The sequence below is a fragment of the Panulirus ornatus genome, chromosome 18, assembly GCF_036320965.1.
Source record: "Panulirus ornatus isolate Po-2019 chromosome 18, ASM3632096v1, whole genome shotgun sequence".
Taxonomy (NCBI): domain Eukaryota; kingdom Metazoa; phylum Arthropoda; class Malacostraca; order Decapoda; family Palinuridae; genus Panulirus; species Panulirus ornatus.
The window spans coordinates 55,747,574-55,767,196 of NC_092241.1; the positions used below are offsets into that span (position 1 = coordinate 55,747,574).

Below are 19,623 nucleotides of genomic sequence, written 5' to 3' on the forward strand. Positions count from 1 at the left end.
AATCAAATGCGGCTAGGCGACGGGATTGGTTGGTATTGCAGTGGAATTTATTAAGAAAGGGGGTGACTGCGTTGTTCATTGGTTGGTAAGGATATTCAGTGTATGTATGGTTCATTGTGAAGTGCCCGAGGATTGGCAAAATTCATGCATAGTGCCATTGTACAAAGGCAGAGGTGATAAAGGTGAGTGTTCAAACTACAGAGGCATAAGTTTGTTGAGTGTTCCTGGGAAATTGTATGGAAAGGTATTGATTGAGAGGGGGAAGGCATGTACAGAGCATCAGATTAGGGAAGAGGAGTGTGGTTTCAGAAGTGGTAGAGGATGTGTGGATCAGGTGTTTGCATTGAAGAACATATGTGAGAAATACTTAGAAAAACAGATGGATTTGTATGTAGCATTTATGGATCTGGAGAAGGCATATGATAGGGTTGATAGAGATGCTTCGTGGAAGGTCTTAAGAGTATATGGTTTTGGAGGTAAGCTGCTAGAAACAGTGAAAAGTTTTTACCAAAGATATAAGGCATATAAGGCATTTGGTAAACAGAGAAGAGGTAGTGAAAGCTTTGCGGAAGATGAAAGCCGGCAAGGCAGCAGGTTTGGATGGTATTGCAGTGGAATTTATTAAAAAAGGGGGTGACTGTATTGTTGACTGGTTGGTAAGGTTATTTAATGTATGTATGACTCATGGTGAGGTGCCTGAGGATTGGCGGAATGCGTGCATAGTGCCATTGTACAAAGGCAAAGGGGATAAGAGTGAGTGCTCAAATTACAGAGGTATAAGTTTGTTGAGTATTCCTGGTAAATTATATGGGAGGGTATTGATTGAGAGGTTGAAGGCATGTACAGAGCATCAGATTGGGGAAGAGCAGTGTGGTTTCAGAAGTGGTAGAGGATGTGTGGATCAGGTGTTTGCTTTGAAGAATGTATGTGAGAAATACTTAGAAAAGCAAATGGATTTGTATGTAGCATTTATGGATCTGGAGAAGGCATATGATAGAGTTGATAGAGATGCTCTGTGGAAGGTATTAAGAATATATGGTGTGGGAGGAAAGTTGTTAGAAGCAGTGAAAAGTTTTTATCGAGGATGTAAGGCATGTGTACGTGTTGGAAGAGAGGAAAGTGATTGGTTCTCAGTGAATGTAGGTTTGCGGCAGGGGTGTGTGATGTCTCCATGGTTGTTTAATTTGTTTATGGATGGGGTTGTTAGGGAGGTAAATGCAAGAGTTTTGGAAAGAGGGGCAAGTATGAAGTCTGTTGGGGATGAGAGAGCTTGGGAAGTAAGTCAGTTGTTGTTCGCTGATGATACAGCGCTGGTGGCTGATTCATGTGAGAAACTGCAGAAGCTGGTGACTGAGTTTGGTAAAGTGTGTGGAAGAAGAAAGTTAAGAGTAAATGTGAATAAGAGCAAGGTTATTAGGTACAGTAGGGTTGAGGGTCAAGTCAATTGGGAGGTGAGTTTGAATGGAGAAAAACTGGAGGAAGTGAAGTGTTTTAGATATCTGGGAGTGGATCTGGCAGCGGATGGAACCATGGAAGCGGAAGTGGATCATAGGGTGGGGGAGGGGGCGAAAATTCTGGGGGCCTTGGAGAATGTGTGGAAGTCGAGAACATTATCTCGGAAAGCAAAAATGGGTATGTTTGAAGGAATAGTGGTTCCAACAATGTTGTATGGTTGCGAGGCGTGGGCTATGGATAGAGTTGTGCGCAGGAGGATGGATGTGCTGGAAATGAGATGTTTGAGGACAATGTGTGGTGTGAGGTGGTTTGATCGAGTGAGTAACGTAAGGGTAAGAGAGATGTGTGGAAATAAAAAGAGCGTGGTTGAGAGAGCAGAAGAGGGTGTTTTGAAGTGGTTTGGGCACATGGAGAGAATGAGTGAAAAAGATTTTGTGTGATCGGGGCCTGAACATGCAGGAGGGTGAAAGGAGGGCAAGGAATAGAGTGAATTGGAGCGATGTGGTATACCGGGGTTGACGTGCTGTCAGTTGTTTGAATCAAGGCATGTGAAGCGTCTGGGGTAAACCATGGAAAGGTGTGTAGGTATGTATATTTGCGTGTGTGGACGTATGTATGTACATGTGTATGGGGGGTGGGTTGGGCCTTTTCTTTCGTCTATTTCCTTGCGCTACCTCGCAAACGCGGGAGACAGCGACAAAGTATAATAAAAAAAATAATAATATAAGGCATATATACAAGTAGGAAGAGAGGAGAGTGATTAGTTCCCTGTGAATGTCAGTCTGCGGCAGGGGTGTGTGATGTCCCCATGGTTGTTTGATTTGTTTATAGATGGGGTTGTTAGGGAGGTAAATGCAATAGTTATACAGAGAGGGGCGAGTATGCAGTATGTTGGGGATGAGAAGGCCTGGGAAGTGATACAGTGACTGAGTTTGGAAAAGTGTGCGAAAGGGGAAAGTTGAGAGTTAATGTGAAGAAGAGCAAGGTTATTAAGTTCAGCAGGGTTGAGGGACAAGTTAATTGGGATGTAAGTATGGATGGAGAAAAATTGTAGGAAGTGAAGTGTCTTAGATATCTGGGAGTGGACTTAGCAGCAGATGGAACCATGGAAGCAGAAGTGAGTCATGGGTGGGAGAGGGGGCAAAAATTCTGGGAGCGATGAAGAATGTGTGGAAGGAGAGAACATTATCTTGGAGAGCAAGAGGAGGAATGATGACATTCTTCTTCCATGGAGTCAGTGATGTTTGTTTTGGCCACACTTTCTTTGCATAATGATTTATCTTGGCCCAACTGTCCCACTCACAGAGGAAACAACAGAACTTCATGTAACCAAGTTGCATTCTGAGTAAAAGTGCCACAACCTTTAAGTCACCACATACATTTCACTTAAAGTTCCCATACTTAATTTTTTCCAAAAGGAATTTTATATTATTATACAATTCCTTCATGTTAACTGCTTGACCTAGAGGAACTGAGAGGAACTTATTTCTGTTGTGGAGTAGAACCACTTTCTAGCTTACTTTTGATGAGTCAGTAAATAAGCACCTCTCATCCGTGTTGTATTTGTAGCCAAGTGCCTCCATAACAGAACGCACATCATTGCATAAGACCAAACCATCTTCAGGGGAGAAAAATTCTTTGATAGACGGTGTGGCAATCATGAAGAAAACACACTTTAGTTTCATTCTGGAGAAGATTCCAGTGCTTTATCCTGGAATCCTAAAGTTCAGCTTGCCTCTTAGACGAATTTAGATCGCAGATGAGATCATTAAGATCTTGACTCGGCAAATGTGGTTTACTTGGAGAACAGCTTGTTTCAAACGTTGTATCCATATTGTCCTTGGTCTACTCTCTTATCCCCAGACTCATTGCCACTCAATGTCATGTTTCTTGGAGGCTCTGGCACAGGTAATTCCTTACTGTGAGATACTGGCATTATAGCAAATGGTAGATTAGAATATTTTTACAGTGTGCTTGGATTTTGATGTTACACCATTTGTATTTGTCAGGCAGAAGTAGGACTCCAAATCATAGGAATGGCAAAAGACCTACTGCATGAACCATTTACCCATTCTGTGAGAAGCCTGATACATGTGACACCACAAATATAGGGGCCCAGCTTTTATCCTAGTCACCCAGTTTACAATTAAAGTAAGGCTCATAGCATTTTTTAATGAGGGGTGTGAAAGAACGTTTTTGCGATATGAATGTCATTTCACCGCAGATGTAGCAAAAAGCATTCGGACTATTTACAGTGTCTGCATTATAATGGTGGATGGGGTATCAGCAAAACACGAATGCACATCAGCACAGTCTGCCAACAGAGTGGAAAAGACACTGTTTACACGTTGAGTTCTAGCCTGCAATTGACAAGTGACTGTTACTCAGGAATGTTTACTGTTTGAATGTCCCAACATTTCCAGTTTTTGCAGGCCCGAGATGACTCATTTATCTAAGCTTGTGCTCTCAGATAGAAGCTATTGCACTTCACAAACAATGAAAATAGCTGTGTTTGTTAAACTTTTTGTTTCAAATGCTCCTTAGAGCACTGGTACATATACACTGTATGTTATGATGTGCAAGTATGCTGGAACAAAAAACTATGGGTAATAGAGAAATTCTGAAAACATATTTGGATTCAGTGTGTAAAAATACATAAGAAATATTTTTTTCCATGGGACAGAATCTTTGTTGACCAGTGGATTTTGCCATATCACTCAGGTTAAGTAAGCCTGGATGAGTGTCTAGTGGTCACAGGTCATCACCTCAGCCTTTTGTAAAGTTAGAAAAAAAATCATACCCTCTTAATTGCTTTCTTGATGTATCGGCAAGTCTTCCATAAAGAAAAAACATTCTGCTGAATTTTTAGTCCAGATTTACTATTCTCAGTTGCATTTTATTTCTTCTGATTTGCTTCACAAGCTTCTTTTGAACTGAGTATTTTTTTTTTTGTACATGGTAACACAGTTCCCATTTTCCACATAACCTCAGGAGTTTAAAGCGGGTTATTTAAGCATTCATTGCTGATTTTGTGCTGAATTGCAACTTTTTTATAGCTTTATTCCCAATTCGTTCATCTTCTTTGGCCATTTCATCCATTACTGGAGGTTATGATCATCTTCTTTGTCCCTCTCCTTGAATTACATTTCCCAGAAGTTTCATACATAACTGTCTTATCACTTAAGTTAAATGTCTTCCAATAGTAGTCCCCTTTTTCTCATCGGTTAGCCCTTCCAAAATGTTTGAACTGATTTGAAACAGAACTTTTTTTAGTTAAAAATGCATATTATCTTTACATTTCAGAACACCTTGACCGATGTGACTCTTGCATGTGATGGGCAAAAGTTTGCTGCACACAAGCTGGTTTTGGTTACATGCAGTGATTATTTCCGAACAATTTTAGGAGATATACCATGCCAACACCCAATTGTGTACATGCGAGGCGTGGCTGCGCGTGAGATGCAAGCGCTAATAGACTTCATGTACACAGGGCAAACTGATATACCCCAGAAAGAAGTGCCAACATTACTTTCAACTGCAGAGGCTTTGCAAATCAAGGGGCTTGGTGTTTTCAGTGCACCTGAGGATTCAGATACTGGGAGAAGCAACCCTCCTCGAAGAGAACGAGGCTCAGGAACTAAGAAAAGGCGATCAGAGTCTTCTGTTGTGCTAAATGGTTCAAGTGAAGAAAATTCAAGGAGTAGCAGCTCCAGAAGTGCATTATCCAAAGATGAAAATTTTGTAGAAAATCTGTACAGTCATTACCATGCTCTTATGACTTCACCAAAGCGAAGAAAGACAGATGGAAAAACAGTACTTAAAACACCTGAGTATGTTGGTAACTCATCATCAAATGAGACTTTTGAGAAGTCTTCTCAGAAAGAAGTTTCCCCTGTGTCTTCTAAAGATTCTTGTCAAAATGATTCTTCAGCAATGTCTTCTGGTGTGCTAAATGAGTTCATACACAAGAGGCAGCCAGATACTTCCACACATCTAACGTCCACACCAACCACTCCATCATACACTTCTGCAACACCAACAACACAATTACAACCTGAACAGTCCTGCAAAAACTCAGTTACATCCCACACTACAGATGCCATAGAGCAGAGGATACCAGAACGGCATTCTACTCGCAGCTCTTCAAGCCAACAACCCTTGCATGATCCAAGGCCTGAGACCAAGACAGCATCTCCACGTGCTTTAAATTATTCACTAGCTGGACTTAGGGGAAGCAATGAGGACTTTGGTGTTGGTTCTCTTGGCCATATTTTTGATGACTCAAATGCCAGACTTGCAGAAACACCAGAAAAATTGGTACGTAACATCATCTGTTTATGTAGTTTGCATTGTTTATTTTTGACCTTGTGAGTGCTGCAAGAATTTATCAGTATACACAGTTTTTTTCCAGATTTTTTGTAAAGTTAAGATTTCAGTTTCTTAGGTAAGTTTCTCCTCATAACCAACAGCAAGCTTACTCTCAACTGATCTTATATTGTTTAGGTATGTGCAAACTTGGTGGCACATCATGGCTTAATCTATTTGTCATACACAGGTGAACAGCATGATCTGTATTATGTGATGATGACTGATAATATTAATAAGAAATGCTTCCAGTTGCCGTCATGAAATACAAAAGATGTGAAATCAGCATTCTACAAAATGGGATAGAAAAAGGAATAAAGGATAATCTATACAAGATCTGATTTTAGTAGCCTGGATTAGATCTTTAGGCAGGCCACACTGCCAATCCAGCTAATAGCAAGTGACTTAAGAAAAAATTTGTGATACTGGGACACATGACATTACATTTAGCCCTCATGTAATATTATGGAAACATCCTGGAGATATGTTATTATAGCAACTTGGTGTTATACGAGTCATTAAAACTCATGTTATGAGGGGGGGGTTTTACATTTGTGACAGAGATTTTCTCAAGTTTAAAATCTTATAAGTAAACTACACCAAAAAGGGTTTAGCTTACCCTCAGCATACCACACTTTGACACAATGTAATTTAGACCATATGATTCAACAGCTATTGCCATATTATGGGTAATTTAGACAAAATTTAATGATACTTAGATGGTTGATAATGCAATTGGAATAGAGTATGGGTTACCAGGAGAAAGATAGAGGGAATTATGCTTGCCTACATTACCCCATGGACTATTTGTTTTAGCAACTGCTTCAACCTGAGAGAGTGGTTTGCATTGGTCTTTTGAAAAGCTTTACCAATGTTAGCTGTGTGGCCTGCCCTTTTCTGTCTTTACAAATTTCTTTATAGACATGTTAAGCATCTTTAAGCTTTCTTGCATACACCAGGGCAAGCTCATGGTTAGGATCATTTATGGGAACCACAGCCTTGTCATACTAACCAAACACTTTTGACTTTGATTTTGACTTTAGTGGGGAGTATACCAAGTATCTTCCCCACTCCTCTTGAAAGTTTTCTCTCCCTGACTTCATGAGTTTCTCATTGGTCAGATTCTTAGACTGTGAATAGCAACTCAGTCATGTCTTGTTCTTCAGTTTCTTCAAGGCCTTCCTTGTCAGCAAGTGGCAGTTGTCTATTGATTGTGGGTCATTGTTTCTTCCTGCCCATATCCTGAAAACTGTGGCATTCCTTACAAGTGGGTGGAATATGATTCCATCACTTTTCCTTGTGTGGGAAAGAATTCTAATATTTTTTAGCTTTGTTATCTTTATAAAACATTTTGACTGAAAAACTTAACAGTATGTTTAACCTCTATTAATGGAAAAGAACACTCAAAGTAATTGAAAATATGAATGTTTTTTCAAATCTGTCTCTTTTGTGAGGCCTTAATATCATTAAGAATTTGAACCTAAATACTTGAATGCCTATGCTGAGAGACATCTTTGAATAGAGCCTCATATAATGGATTTTGATGTAACAGACATGAAGAGAATATTCATTTGATAAGTACAGTTTGCATAATTGTCATTGATAAAACAAAATTTTAAAAACAATCTGAACATAAATAGAACCAACGAATATATGTGCTTCTATCTTTGTTTACATTCTCTACTCCAGTTGTGTCCTGCCAATCATAATTCATTACATTTCAGTCTCTGTCACTTTCTTTTTTAAGCTGTCCTTTTTGTATTTAGAGAATATATTAAACCCATCATTTCTGGAAACCAGCCTGCAAGTGCCAATATAGGTAAAGCATCCAAGGTGCCTGGAAAGCAATTAATATAGACCTAGAAATGCACTTTTTAGTAGTTAGTGTTTTTAAAATTATAGTTGTTAGAACTGATGCTGTTTATGTTCTGTTATGTTCTTGTGTTGAAGTTTCCCCTCTGCCAGTGGCCTGTCATGGTTTAAGAAGCAGCACTGGAGTCCACCACTTATGCTGATAAGTAAAAGGGATGAGCAGTTGATACAGCAGTGATATCTCTGAATGTTAATGGGATGACTGGTGAGAGTAAATGGAGGGAGATTATGGAGAATCTTAAAAGCTGTTGTATAGATGTGCTAGGGGATTTAGAAAACCCATATCATTGGAGAGGGTTATGGAGTGAAAATGGAAGTGATGAAAGGAAATTGTGGAAGGCCATGGAAGGAGTAGTATGGACAAGAATGAATGAAATTATCAGGGAAGAGGGACAGAAGGATGTGCAATTGTTCTATCATCATGCGTATGGTAGAGTGTTACAGGGCATGGATGGAATGGACCAAGAATACTGTGGGTGAAAGGAAAGATTGTAATTATGAAATATTCATGGGTGTGTGTATATGCACATGTGAATATGAAGACTGTGCAAGGTAAGGGTGAGATGAAGTGTTTCTAGAGAAATTTGAATGACTGTAGAAAAAGGGTTTGAGAAGGAGAGGAAGACGGTTGTATTAGATTATATAAATGTGAAGGTGGGATGTGATGGAATTGGGAAGATTGTGGTAAAAGGGAGTGCTTTTTTCAGCACAGGATGATTCATGATTATGCATGAATGAGAAATGATGGTTGAGAAGAACAATAGGGTTTGATTATGTGGCAGTGAATGAAAGGTTGTGCTGGATGCTAGAGCTGTGATAGAATTCTTTGGAAATTCTTACCATTTTGCGGTTCTTGTGAAGGTGAGGATCCGGGAGAAGTGGAAGTTTGGCATAGAGAGAAATAGAGAGGTATAAATGTTGGAAAGGGAGAAGATGAATAAGAAATAATGCTAGGAGTATGAAAGAAGGATCACAGAAATTTCAGATGAAAGTACAGTTGATGTAGGGATTCAGTCTTGTGAATGAGGGGTTTGAAATGTTCTGAGAAAGACTGTTAAAGGTTGTAGAATTAGTTGGATACAAGGTTGTGATATATATGAATAAATGTAGAAATGTATAGTGGATGGATGAGATTAGAAAGCTGCAGAAGAAAAGAAAAAGGCACATGGCAGATTGCTCGAAACAAATATACTAGTAAAAGTCCAGCAAAGGAGTAGAGAAGAATACAGGGTATGTAAGTGGGATGTCAAGAGGCTGATAGAGAAAAGCAAAGAAAGAGTATTTAAAGATTTTGGAAGAAAGTTGCTTGAAAATTTTTAAGAAAATAAGATGTACCAGAAGGAAATGAAAAAGGAAAGTGGTGGATGTAAGAGTGGAGACGTAAATGTGATAAGTAAGGAATGGAGGTAGCTGAATCAAAATGAGGAAGTGAAAGGAAAGTTGAATGAGTTGTGAAGAACTGATGAATGTGGGAGAAGTTGATGTAGTAGCTGTTACATGCATAGGTATCAAGAATGGAAGGAATAGGATACAAGTGCAGGGGCCAGTAGCAAGAGGGTAGGTAAAAAGGGTAATTATGAGGTTAAAGGTAGGAAAAGCACCAGAAGTGGATGAAATTACTACTGAAATATTGAAGTATGGAGGAGAAAGTATGATAGACAGGATGTATTTTATATGTAATATAGCATGGAAGCAGATGATTGTGCCTAAGAATTGGATGAAAGCTATTATTGTTCCTTTACTCAAAAGGAGAGGCGCAGAAGACATCTGTTGCAATTACAGGGGAATGACTCAGATAATTATACCAGGAAAAGTGTATGCAAGAGTATTGATAATTAGAGTGATGAAAGTGACTGAATGCAGAATAAGTGAGGAGCAAGTGGGTTTTAAGAAAGGTAGGAGATGTGTAGATCAGATTTTTGTGATAAGAATGACTGGAAAAAGTATGCAGCTTTTATGGATTTGGAGAAAGCATATGACAGAGTCAAGTGGAATGCTTTATGGGATGAGCTAGGGATAAATGGGGTTGGGAGACAGATGTTGGATGATGTGAAAACCTTCCATAAAGGAACAAATACCCATGTAAGAGTGGGTGGAGAGTTGAGTAAAAGTTTCTGTATACATGTGGGTGTGAGGCAGGACTATGTGAAGTCATAGAGGCCTTTTGACATATATATGGATGGAATGATGAGGAAAAGGAAAGGAAAACTAGTTGGTGGTGAGGTTTGGTGGCTAGTGATAAGTCTGTTTACCAATGATACTGTGTTATTTGCTGAATCACCAGCTTCTACAGTGTCTTACTCGAATCAGACAACAGTTCTGTATCATCAGCAAACAACAACTGACTCACTTCCCAGGCTCTCTCATCCCCAACAGACTGAATACTTGCCCCTCTCTCCAAAACTCTTGCATTAACCTCCCTCCACCTCATCCATAAACAAATTAATTGACCATAGTGACATTGCACACCCTTGCCACAGACAGACTCACAGGGAATCATTCATACTCCTCTCTTCCTACTCATATATACTCCTTACACCATTGGTAAAAAGTTCTCTGCATCTAGCAGCTTACCTCCCACACCAAAGCATCTCTATCAACCTTATTATGTGCCTTCTCCAGATCCATAAATGCCCCATACAAATCTGTCTGTTTTTGAATATTTCTTACACATTTTTCAAAGCAAACACCTGATCCACACATCCTCTTCCACTAATGAAACCACTCTGCTCCTCCCCAGTCTGCTCCTCTGTGCATGCCTTCACCCTCTCAATCAATACCATCCTATACAGATTTCCAGGTATACTAAACAAACTTTTGCTTCTTTAGTTTAAACACTCACCTTTATCCCCATTGCCTTTATACAGTGGCACTGTCCATATATTTCTCCAATCCTTAGGCACCTCACCATAATCCATACATATATTGACTATGTGGATCTGTCAGCGGATGGAACCATGGAAGCGGAAGTGGATCATAGGGTGGGGGAGGGGGCGAAAATTTTGGGAGCCTTGAAAAATGTGTGGAAGTCGAGAACAGTATCTCGGAAAGCAAAAATGGGTATGTTTGAAGGAATAGTGGTTCCAACAATGTTGTATGGTTGCGAGGCGTGGGCTATGGATAGAGTTGTGCGCAGGAGGATGGATGTGCTGGAAATGAGATGTTTGAGGACAATGTGTGGTGTGAGGTGGTTTGATCGAGTAAGTAACGTAAGGATAAGAGAGATGTGTGGAAATAAAAAGAGCGTGGTTGAGAGAGCAGAAGAGGGTGTTTTGAAATGGTTTGGTCACATGGAGAGAATGAGTGAGGAAAGATTGACCAAGAGGATATATGTGTCGGAGGTGGAGGGAACGAGGAGAAGAGGGAGACCAAATTGGAGGTGGAAAGATGGAGTGAAAAAGATTTTGTGTGATCGGGGCCTGAACATGCAGGAGGGTGTAAGGAGGGCAAGGAATAGAGTGAATTGGAGCGATGTGGTATACAGGGGTTGACGTGCTGTCAGTGGAGTGAATCAAGGCATGTGAAGCGTCTGGGGTAAACCATGGAAAGCTGTGTAGGTATGTATATTTGCGTGTGTGGACGTGTGTATGTACATGTGTATGGGGGGGGGGTTGGGCCATTTCTTTCGTCTGTTTCCTTGCGCTACCTCGCAAACGCGGGAGACAGCGACAAAGTATAAAAAAAAAAAAAAAAAAAAAAAAAAAATATTGACTATTCTTACCGACCAGTGAACCACACAGTCACCCCCTTCCTTGATAAATTCAATTGTAATACCATCCAGTCCTACCACCTTGCCAGATTTGTCTTCTACAAGGCTTTCAACACCTCTTCTTTCTTCACCAAACCACTCTCCCTGACACTTCCACTTTGCATACCAACCCAGCCAAAGCACCCAACATCTGCCACTCTGTCATCAAACACATTTAACAGTCCTTCAAATTACTCACTCCATCTCCTCTTTACTCCATCATGACCTGTAATAGCTTCCCCTTTTGCCCACATGAATATGTATATGTGTAAATATGTATATATCTCTTTGTATGTGTATGTATATGTATATATTCATAAATGCCCGTACATGCACATATACATTTCACCTATATACATGCATATACATACACAGACATATACATATATCCGCATGTACATATTCATACTTGCTGCCTTCATCCATTTCCGTCGCCACCCCGCCACACATGAAATAGCACACACACACACACACACACACACACACACACACACCAAGTGAGGAAGCACTAGGAAGAGACAAAAAATGCCACATTTATTCATGCTCAGTCACTTGCTGTCTTGTGTAATGCACTGAAACTACAGCTCCCTTTCCACATCCAGGCCCTTCAGACCTTTCCATAGTTTAACCCAGATGCTTCACATGCCCTGGTTCAATCCATTGACAGCATGTCAACACCAGTATACGACATTGCTCCAGTTCACTCTATTCCTTGCAAGCCTTTCACCCTCCTGTATGTTCAGGCCCTAACTGCTCAAAATCTTTTTCACTCCATCCTTCCACCTCTGATTTGGTCTCCCGCTTCTCCTTGTTCCCTCCACCTCTAATGCATATATCCTCTTTGTCAATCTTTCCTCACTCATTCTCTTTATGTGACCAAACCATTTCAATACACCCTCTTCTGCTCTCTCAACCACACTCTTTTTGTTACCACACATCTCTCTTACTTAATCAAACCACCCATCAATAAGTAAATTAAACAACCATGGAGACATCACGCACCCCTGCCGCAAACCGACATTCACTGGGATCCAGTCACGTTCCTCTCTTCCTACTCAAACACATGCCTTGCATCCTTGATAAAAACTTTTCATTGCTTTTAGCAACTTAACTCCCACACCTTATACTCTTAATACCTTCTACAGAGCATCTCTATCAGCTCTATCATATGCCTTCTCCAGATCCATAAATGCCACATACAAATCCATTTGTTTTTCTAAGTATTTCTCACATACATTCTTTAAAGCAAACACCTGTTCTACACATCCTCTACTACTTCTGAAACCACACTGCTCTTCCCCAATCTGATGCTCTGTGCATGCCTTCACCCTCTCAATCAATACCCTCCCATATAAATTCCTAGGAATACTCAACAAACATTTTTTTTTTTTCTTCTTTTTTTTTTGCTGCTGTCTCCCGCATTTGCGAGGTAGCGCAAGGAAACAGACAAAAGAAATGGCCCAACCCACCCCCATACACATGTATATACATACGTCCACACACGCAAATATACATACCTACACAGCTTTCCAAGGTTTACCCCAGACGCTTCACATGCCCTGATTCAATCCACTGACAGCACGTCAACCCCGGTATACCACATCGATCCAATTCACTCTATTCCTTGCCCTCCTTTCACCCTCCTGCATGTTCAGGCCCCGATCACACAAAATCTTTTTCACTCCATCTTTCCACCTCCAATTTGGTCTCCCTCTTCTCCTCGTTCCCTCCACCTCCGACACATATATCCTCTTGGTCAATCTTTCCTCACTCATTCTCTCCATGTGCCCAAACCATTTCAAAACACCCTCTTCTGCTCTCTCAACCACGCTCTTTTTATTTCCACACATCTCTCTTACCCTTACGTTACTTACTCGATCAAACCACCTCACACCACACATTGTCCTCAAACATCTCATTTCCAGCACATCCATCCTCCTGCGCACAACTCTATCCATAGCCCACGCCTCGCAACCATACAACATTGTTGGAACCACTATTCCTTCAAACATACCCATTTTTGCTTTCCAAGATAATGTTGTCGACTTCCACACATTCTTCAAGGCTCCCAGGATTTTCGCCCCCTCCCCCACCGTATGATCCACTTCCGCTTCCATGGTTCCATCCGTTGCCAGATCCACTCCCAGATATCTAAAACACTTTACTTCCTCCAGTTTTTCTCCATTCAAACTTACCTCCCAGTTGACTTGACCCTCAACCCTACTGTACCTAATAACCTTGCTCTTATTCACATTTACTCTTAACTTTCTTCTTTCACACACTTTCCCAAACTCAGTCACCAGCTTCTGCAGTTTCTCACATGAATCAGCCACCAGTGCTGTATCATCAGCGAACAACAACTGACTTACTTCCCAAGCTCTCTCATCCCCAACAGACTTCATACTTGCCCCTCTTTCCAAAACTCTTGCATTTACCTCCCTAACAACCCCATCCATAAACAAATTAAACAACCATGGAGACATCACACACCCCTGCCGCAAACCTACATTCACTGAGAACCAATCACTTTCCTCTCTTCCTACACGTACACATGCCTTACATCCTCGATAAAAACTTTGCTTCTAACAACTTGCCTCCCACACCATATATTCTTAATACCTTCCACAGAGCATCTCTATCAACTCTATCATATGCCTTCTCCAGATCCATAAATGCTACATACAAATCCATTTGCTTTTCTAAGTATTTCTCACATACATTCTTCAAAGCAAACACCTGATCCACACATCCTCTACCACTTCTGAAACCACACTGCTCTTCCCCAATCTGATGCTCTGTACATGCCTTCAACCTCTCAATCAATACCCTCCCATATAATTTACCAGGAATACTCAACAAACTTATACCTCTGTAATTTGAGCACTCACTCTTATCCCCTTTGCCTTTGTACAATGGCACTATGCACGCATTCCACCAATCCTCAGGCACCTCACCATGAGTCATACATACATTGAATAACCTTACCAACCAGTCAATAATACAGTCACCCCCTTTTTTAATAAATTCCACTGCAATACCATCAAACCTGCTGCCTTGCCGGCTTTCATCTTCCGCAAAGCTTTTACTACCTCTTCTCTGTTTACCAAATCATATACCTCATACAAACATATACCTCTTTAATTTGAACACCTTTATCCCCTTTGCCTTTGTACAGTGGCACTATGCATGCATTCCGCTGATCCTCAGGCACTTCACCATGAACCATACATACACTGAAATCCTCACCAACCAGTCAACAACACAGTCACCCCCTTTTGTAATAAATTCCACTGCAGTACCATCCAAACCACTGCCTTGCCGGCTTTCATCTTCCGCAAAGCTTTCACTACCTCTTCTCTGTTTACCTAACCTTTCTCCTTGACCATCTTACTTCGCACACCACCTCGACCAAAACACACTATAACTGCCACTCTATTATCAAACACATTCAACACACCTTCAAAATACTCACTCCATCTCCTCACTTCACCACTACTTGCTATCATCTTCCCCTTAGCCTTCTTCATCGATGTTTCCATTTGTTCTCTTGTCTTACGCACTTTATTTACCTCCTTCCAAAACATCTTATTCTCCCTTGAATTTAATGATACTCTCTCACCCCAGCTCTTTCCCCTCTTTTTTTTTTTTACCTCCTGCACCTTTCTCTTGACCTCCTGCCTCTTTTATACATCTCCCAGTCATTTGCACTATTTCCCTGCAAAAATTGTCCAAATGCCTCTCTATTCTCTTTCACTAACCATCTTACTTCTTCATCCCACCACTCAGTACCCTTTCTAATCTGCCCACCTCCCAGCTTTCTCATGCCACAGGCGTCTTTCGCATAAGCCATCACTGCTTCCCTAAATGCATCCCATTCCTCCTCCACTCCCCTTATGTCATTTGCTCTCACAATTTTTCATTTTACACTCAATCTCTCCTGGCACTCCATCACACAAGTCTCCTTTTCAAGCTCATTTACTCTCACTCTCTCTTTTCTGGTGGGCCATTCTTCGTCTGTTTCTTGGCGCTACCTCGCTGACATGGGAAATGGCAATCAAGTATAATAATAATTATAGTTAGAGTTGTATGGAGGAGGATGGATGTGTTGGAAATTCAATGTTTGAGTACAACTTGTGGTGAGGTTGTTTGAATAAGTAAGTACTGAAAGGCTAAGAGACATGTGTGGAAATAAAAAGAGTGTGGTTGAGAGAGCAGAAGAGGGTGTGCTAAAATGGTTTGGACATATGGAGAGAAAGAGTGAGGAAAGATTGACTAAGAGGATATATGTGTCAGAGGTGGAGGGAACAAGAAGCGGGAGACCAAATTGGAGTTGGAAGGATGGAGTGAAAAGGATTTTGAGCGATTGGGACCTGAACATACAGGAGGTGAGAGGCGTGCGAGGAATAGAGTGCACTGGAACGATGTGGTTTACTGGTGTTGAAATGCTGTCAGTGGACTGTACCAGGGTATGCGAAGCATCTCGGGTAAACCATGTAACTTCATACATAGTTGGGTATTGAAGCTCTAGAGTCATGTAACTTCATACATAGATGGGTATTGATGAGAGCTTCATTATTCCACCACAAGTAATACCCCGATGGCTCAGTTGCTCAAGGTTGAGGTTCATAGGTTTAGGGCACTTTTACCCTCTGAGGTGATTTTGAAGATGATATCAATGTTGTTCTAATTCAGTGTGATGGATTTCACCAACACTTGGCATGGGTGTTTTCCTTGGGACAAAACAAGATCTCTGTACATTTTGAGATTCTAATTCTGCACCTGTAGATGATTTTTCAGCATTGTAACCTCTTTTCCACTGGATAGAATTCAAGAAACTTTCCTTTTGATTTTGAAACTAAAAATCAAGGCTACTTCTGCACTTATGTAGAATGGCTTTCAGTAAGACTTATGTTTTCCTCTTCAGGCAAGGTGACACCTTTTTGACTTTGAGGTTAGAATTTTAAGGCAAGATCACTACCACACCTGAAAATATTTCCATCTCAGCACATCTTCGCTCTTATTGGATGTATTTCATAAAGATTTGCAAAATGTGCTTCCCTTGGAGTAAGGAAGGTCCAATTTGATTTTGAGGTCATGTCTTCATCTATCTGTGCCACCATCACTATAACTCCCTCTGCCACCCAGTTTACCACCACTGCTGCTAACCATTTCCATCATCATCACCTCCTTCCCTGCCTGCATCTTACCACCACCTCTGCTACCATTCCTCCTATCCCTAGTGCCACCGTTTCTGCCATTCCTTGTGCAACCACCACCACTACAACCCATGGCACCTCCTGTAACTGTCTTTGCCAGTCCCCTGCCACGTTCTACAACTACCAGTAACACTACCACTGTTATGATTATTACAACCACCTCTTTGACCATTTCACCATCACTATCAATCACCACCCATGCCCCCATTTCTGCCACCCACATCTTAGTCACCACTACTTCCATCTTGACAACCACCTACAACACCATCTCTGCCAACACTTCTGCAACCACGTCATCCACTTATATCACCACTTATGCTATTTCCTCCTCCACCAGTACCACAAACCTTTGTATTTGCACTGTGTCTGCCTCCCCTTGTGCTACCCCCTTTTCAGCCACCAACTCTGCCAGCATCTCAGCAACCACTTGTACCACCACCACATTTGCCACCACTTCTTCAATTATTGTTCCCACCAGTACCTCTGTCATCCCATCTTTGCCATCTCCAGTGCCACAATCCCTGCCATTTCCTTGTTACCAGCTCCTCCTCCACCAGTGCCACCATAGGTACCTTTGTAATGTTATTTGCTACTAGCTCTACCATTCCCTCTGCCACCATATCTTCCATTACCCATGCTACCATCTTTGCCAACCTTCTTTGCCACTACCCCTACAACCAAAGTCTCTGCTGCTGCCCATCCAACCTCCACTACCATGGCTTGTTCCATTACAGCTGCATCATCTTGCACCACTTCTTCCTTCATCTTTGTCTTCCGCTGCCACCATCACAACAAACACATCTTCCACCACCCCTGCCATCTCCTATGCTACTGCCATTACTGTCACTACCAACCACCACCTGTGCCATGCCCTCTCCCAATGTGTTACCTAGAATGGGTAAGGTACTTTTTCTTCAACAGGATTGTTAAGATATGGAATGATTTACCACTTAGAGTAGTTAAAGCAGTACCATAGATACATTTAAGCTTAGCCTTGATCAGTGATTTGCTTCAAGTTCGTGCCTGACATTATTTGCGCCTTCTTGGGAACATAAAATATTTACAAGCTTTTCTCTGAAAAATCTTTACATTTTTCTACTCTTACTACACTATTCTCTTCCATTGTCATAAACAGTCTCATTGGAACCTACTGGCCTGTTGCAGTTTGAATTCCTTTGTATCATCTCTTTCTCCATCTCTCTCACCCTGACTGCCACCACCCCAGTTCAGTTGTTAGCCATCCTTTAATATGACTGCATATGCTGATGCATATTGATGAATGTATCTGTATTTCACCAAAAGTAGGTTACCTTGACCTACACGTCACACTTTAGAGGGGAATATCATAATCAGAGACTACCAGTATTGTATATGTTATGAATGCTGCTTTCACCCAAACCTGCTGAGCATATTTGGTATGTAATGTTTTATATAGTGCATGATAGCATGTTTAGAAAGTTTTACCTTTATACTTTTTTCAAATATGGTGTATGAGGATTAACAGCATGTATTACTTCCTACAGATGAAAGCAGAAATAAAAGAAGAAGCTCTTGACTTCAGCAACACAGCATTATCAGAAAACCTTCAGGGTGACTCAGTGAGTTCTGCTATCAGTTCATACAGCTTAGAAGAGGAAGCACGCATGTATCTGGATGCTTTTGCGCGAAGTGCTAACCTCTCCCGGCAGCATACTCCAGATGATGTACTAGTACGTTGAATAATATTATAAATTCTCTGCTTGTCTCTTATTTTATGTCCAGTCACTACAAAAGTGTATGCTGGACAATATGATACCAGTCCTGCATGAGTGCCTGTTCTCAGTTACCTGTTTGTTCTGTACTTAGGCAAGAACTTTATGTAGACACATTAGTTAGAAGTCAGAAGGAACTTTAAGTAGGAGCCTCTGAAAACACTGCTCAAGACTTGCCCCATGCCAGTTGGTAGGCAGCCAACAACCAGGGAGGTACATTACCAGCACTACCTGCCTGGGTATTGGGAAGCTTAGTGATGCCTAAGTAGTCAGGCAGCACTTCAGTGGCTAAGTTGTACTCCTCTGACTCACGTAGCTGTTGTTTCTTTCTGCCTCACCCATATGTGGACTGCTGGCATTCTGTCCACAACATACAGTCTCTCCTTGTCATACATAACACTGACAACAGTTACCTCATACAGCTCATTCTTTGTAACTAGATTTTCCAGCTGTGAGCACTCTGCGCTCTCCCTGCCTTTTGGCAAAACATTAGAAGCAATAGACTGAAGTATTGGTGGGAATATTTAAGCAGAAGCTTGAGGTAGAAACATTAAGTAGTAGTAGTAGGTAAGAACATTAGACAGGAGCATAAGGTCGAAGTAGTCAGTCGAAACATTATTTTGGAACCTCTGCAAACAGTGTACTATACTTGCCCTCTGCCAGTGGCCTGTTAAGGATGAGGCACTAAAGGCTAAGAAGTGGCACTGGAGTTCACTAGTTATGGAAACTTTATTGCCATGTCCACCCTACTGAGGGAGTTCCAGTTGGGAACAGGCATCAGGGATACAATTAGAAAGATAGTCAGTAGACAGTTGGTCTCCACAACTATTCAAAAGTAGGACAGTGGCAACTGGTTGGGAACACTGTTGACTCTGAAAGCTCTCACACACAAGTTCCTGCAGCTTATTTCCTGATAGGTGATATTCATATGGATGCCTTCTTCCACTGTCACCCATCTTTACTTTACATTTACTTGATTTGAATTTCATCAACCATGTATCAGACCAACTATGGAGTCAGTTTAGGTTCCTGTTTTAAATTGATGCAAACTTCTCTTTTCACTTCTCTCATGAACTTTGCTTCATCTGCAAACATATTCATGTAGGAGTTCATACCTTCTGTCATATCATTTATATAGAACAGGAAGAGTAATAATCTCAGAACAGAATCTTGTAACAGTCCAATGGTGACCTCTTCCCATTTTGAGAAGGCTTCT

General features: G+C 41.1%; 1 protein-coding gene across 3 annotated transcripts in view; it reads left to right on the forward strand.

Moving 5' to 3' along the window:
* The window catches only part of LOC139755118 (uncharacterized), a 37,633-nt gene that overhangs the window by 8,796 nt on the left and 9,214 nt on the right, over nucleotides 1–19,623 (forward strand). For all 3 annotated transcript variants that reach the window (XM_071673256.1, XM_071673258.1, XM_071673257.1), the window contains exons 3-4: nucleotides 4,759–5,772; nucleotides 18,180–18,365. In XM_071673256.1, the coding sequence (XP_071529357.1) occupies nucleotides 4,759–5,772; nucleotides 18,180–18,365 (1,200 nt within the window). The remainder of the gene's footprint in view (nucleotides 1–4,758; nucleotides 5,773–18,179; nucleotides 18,366–19,623) is intronic.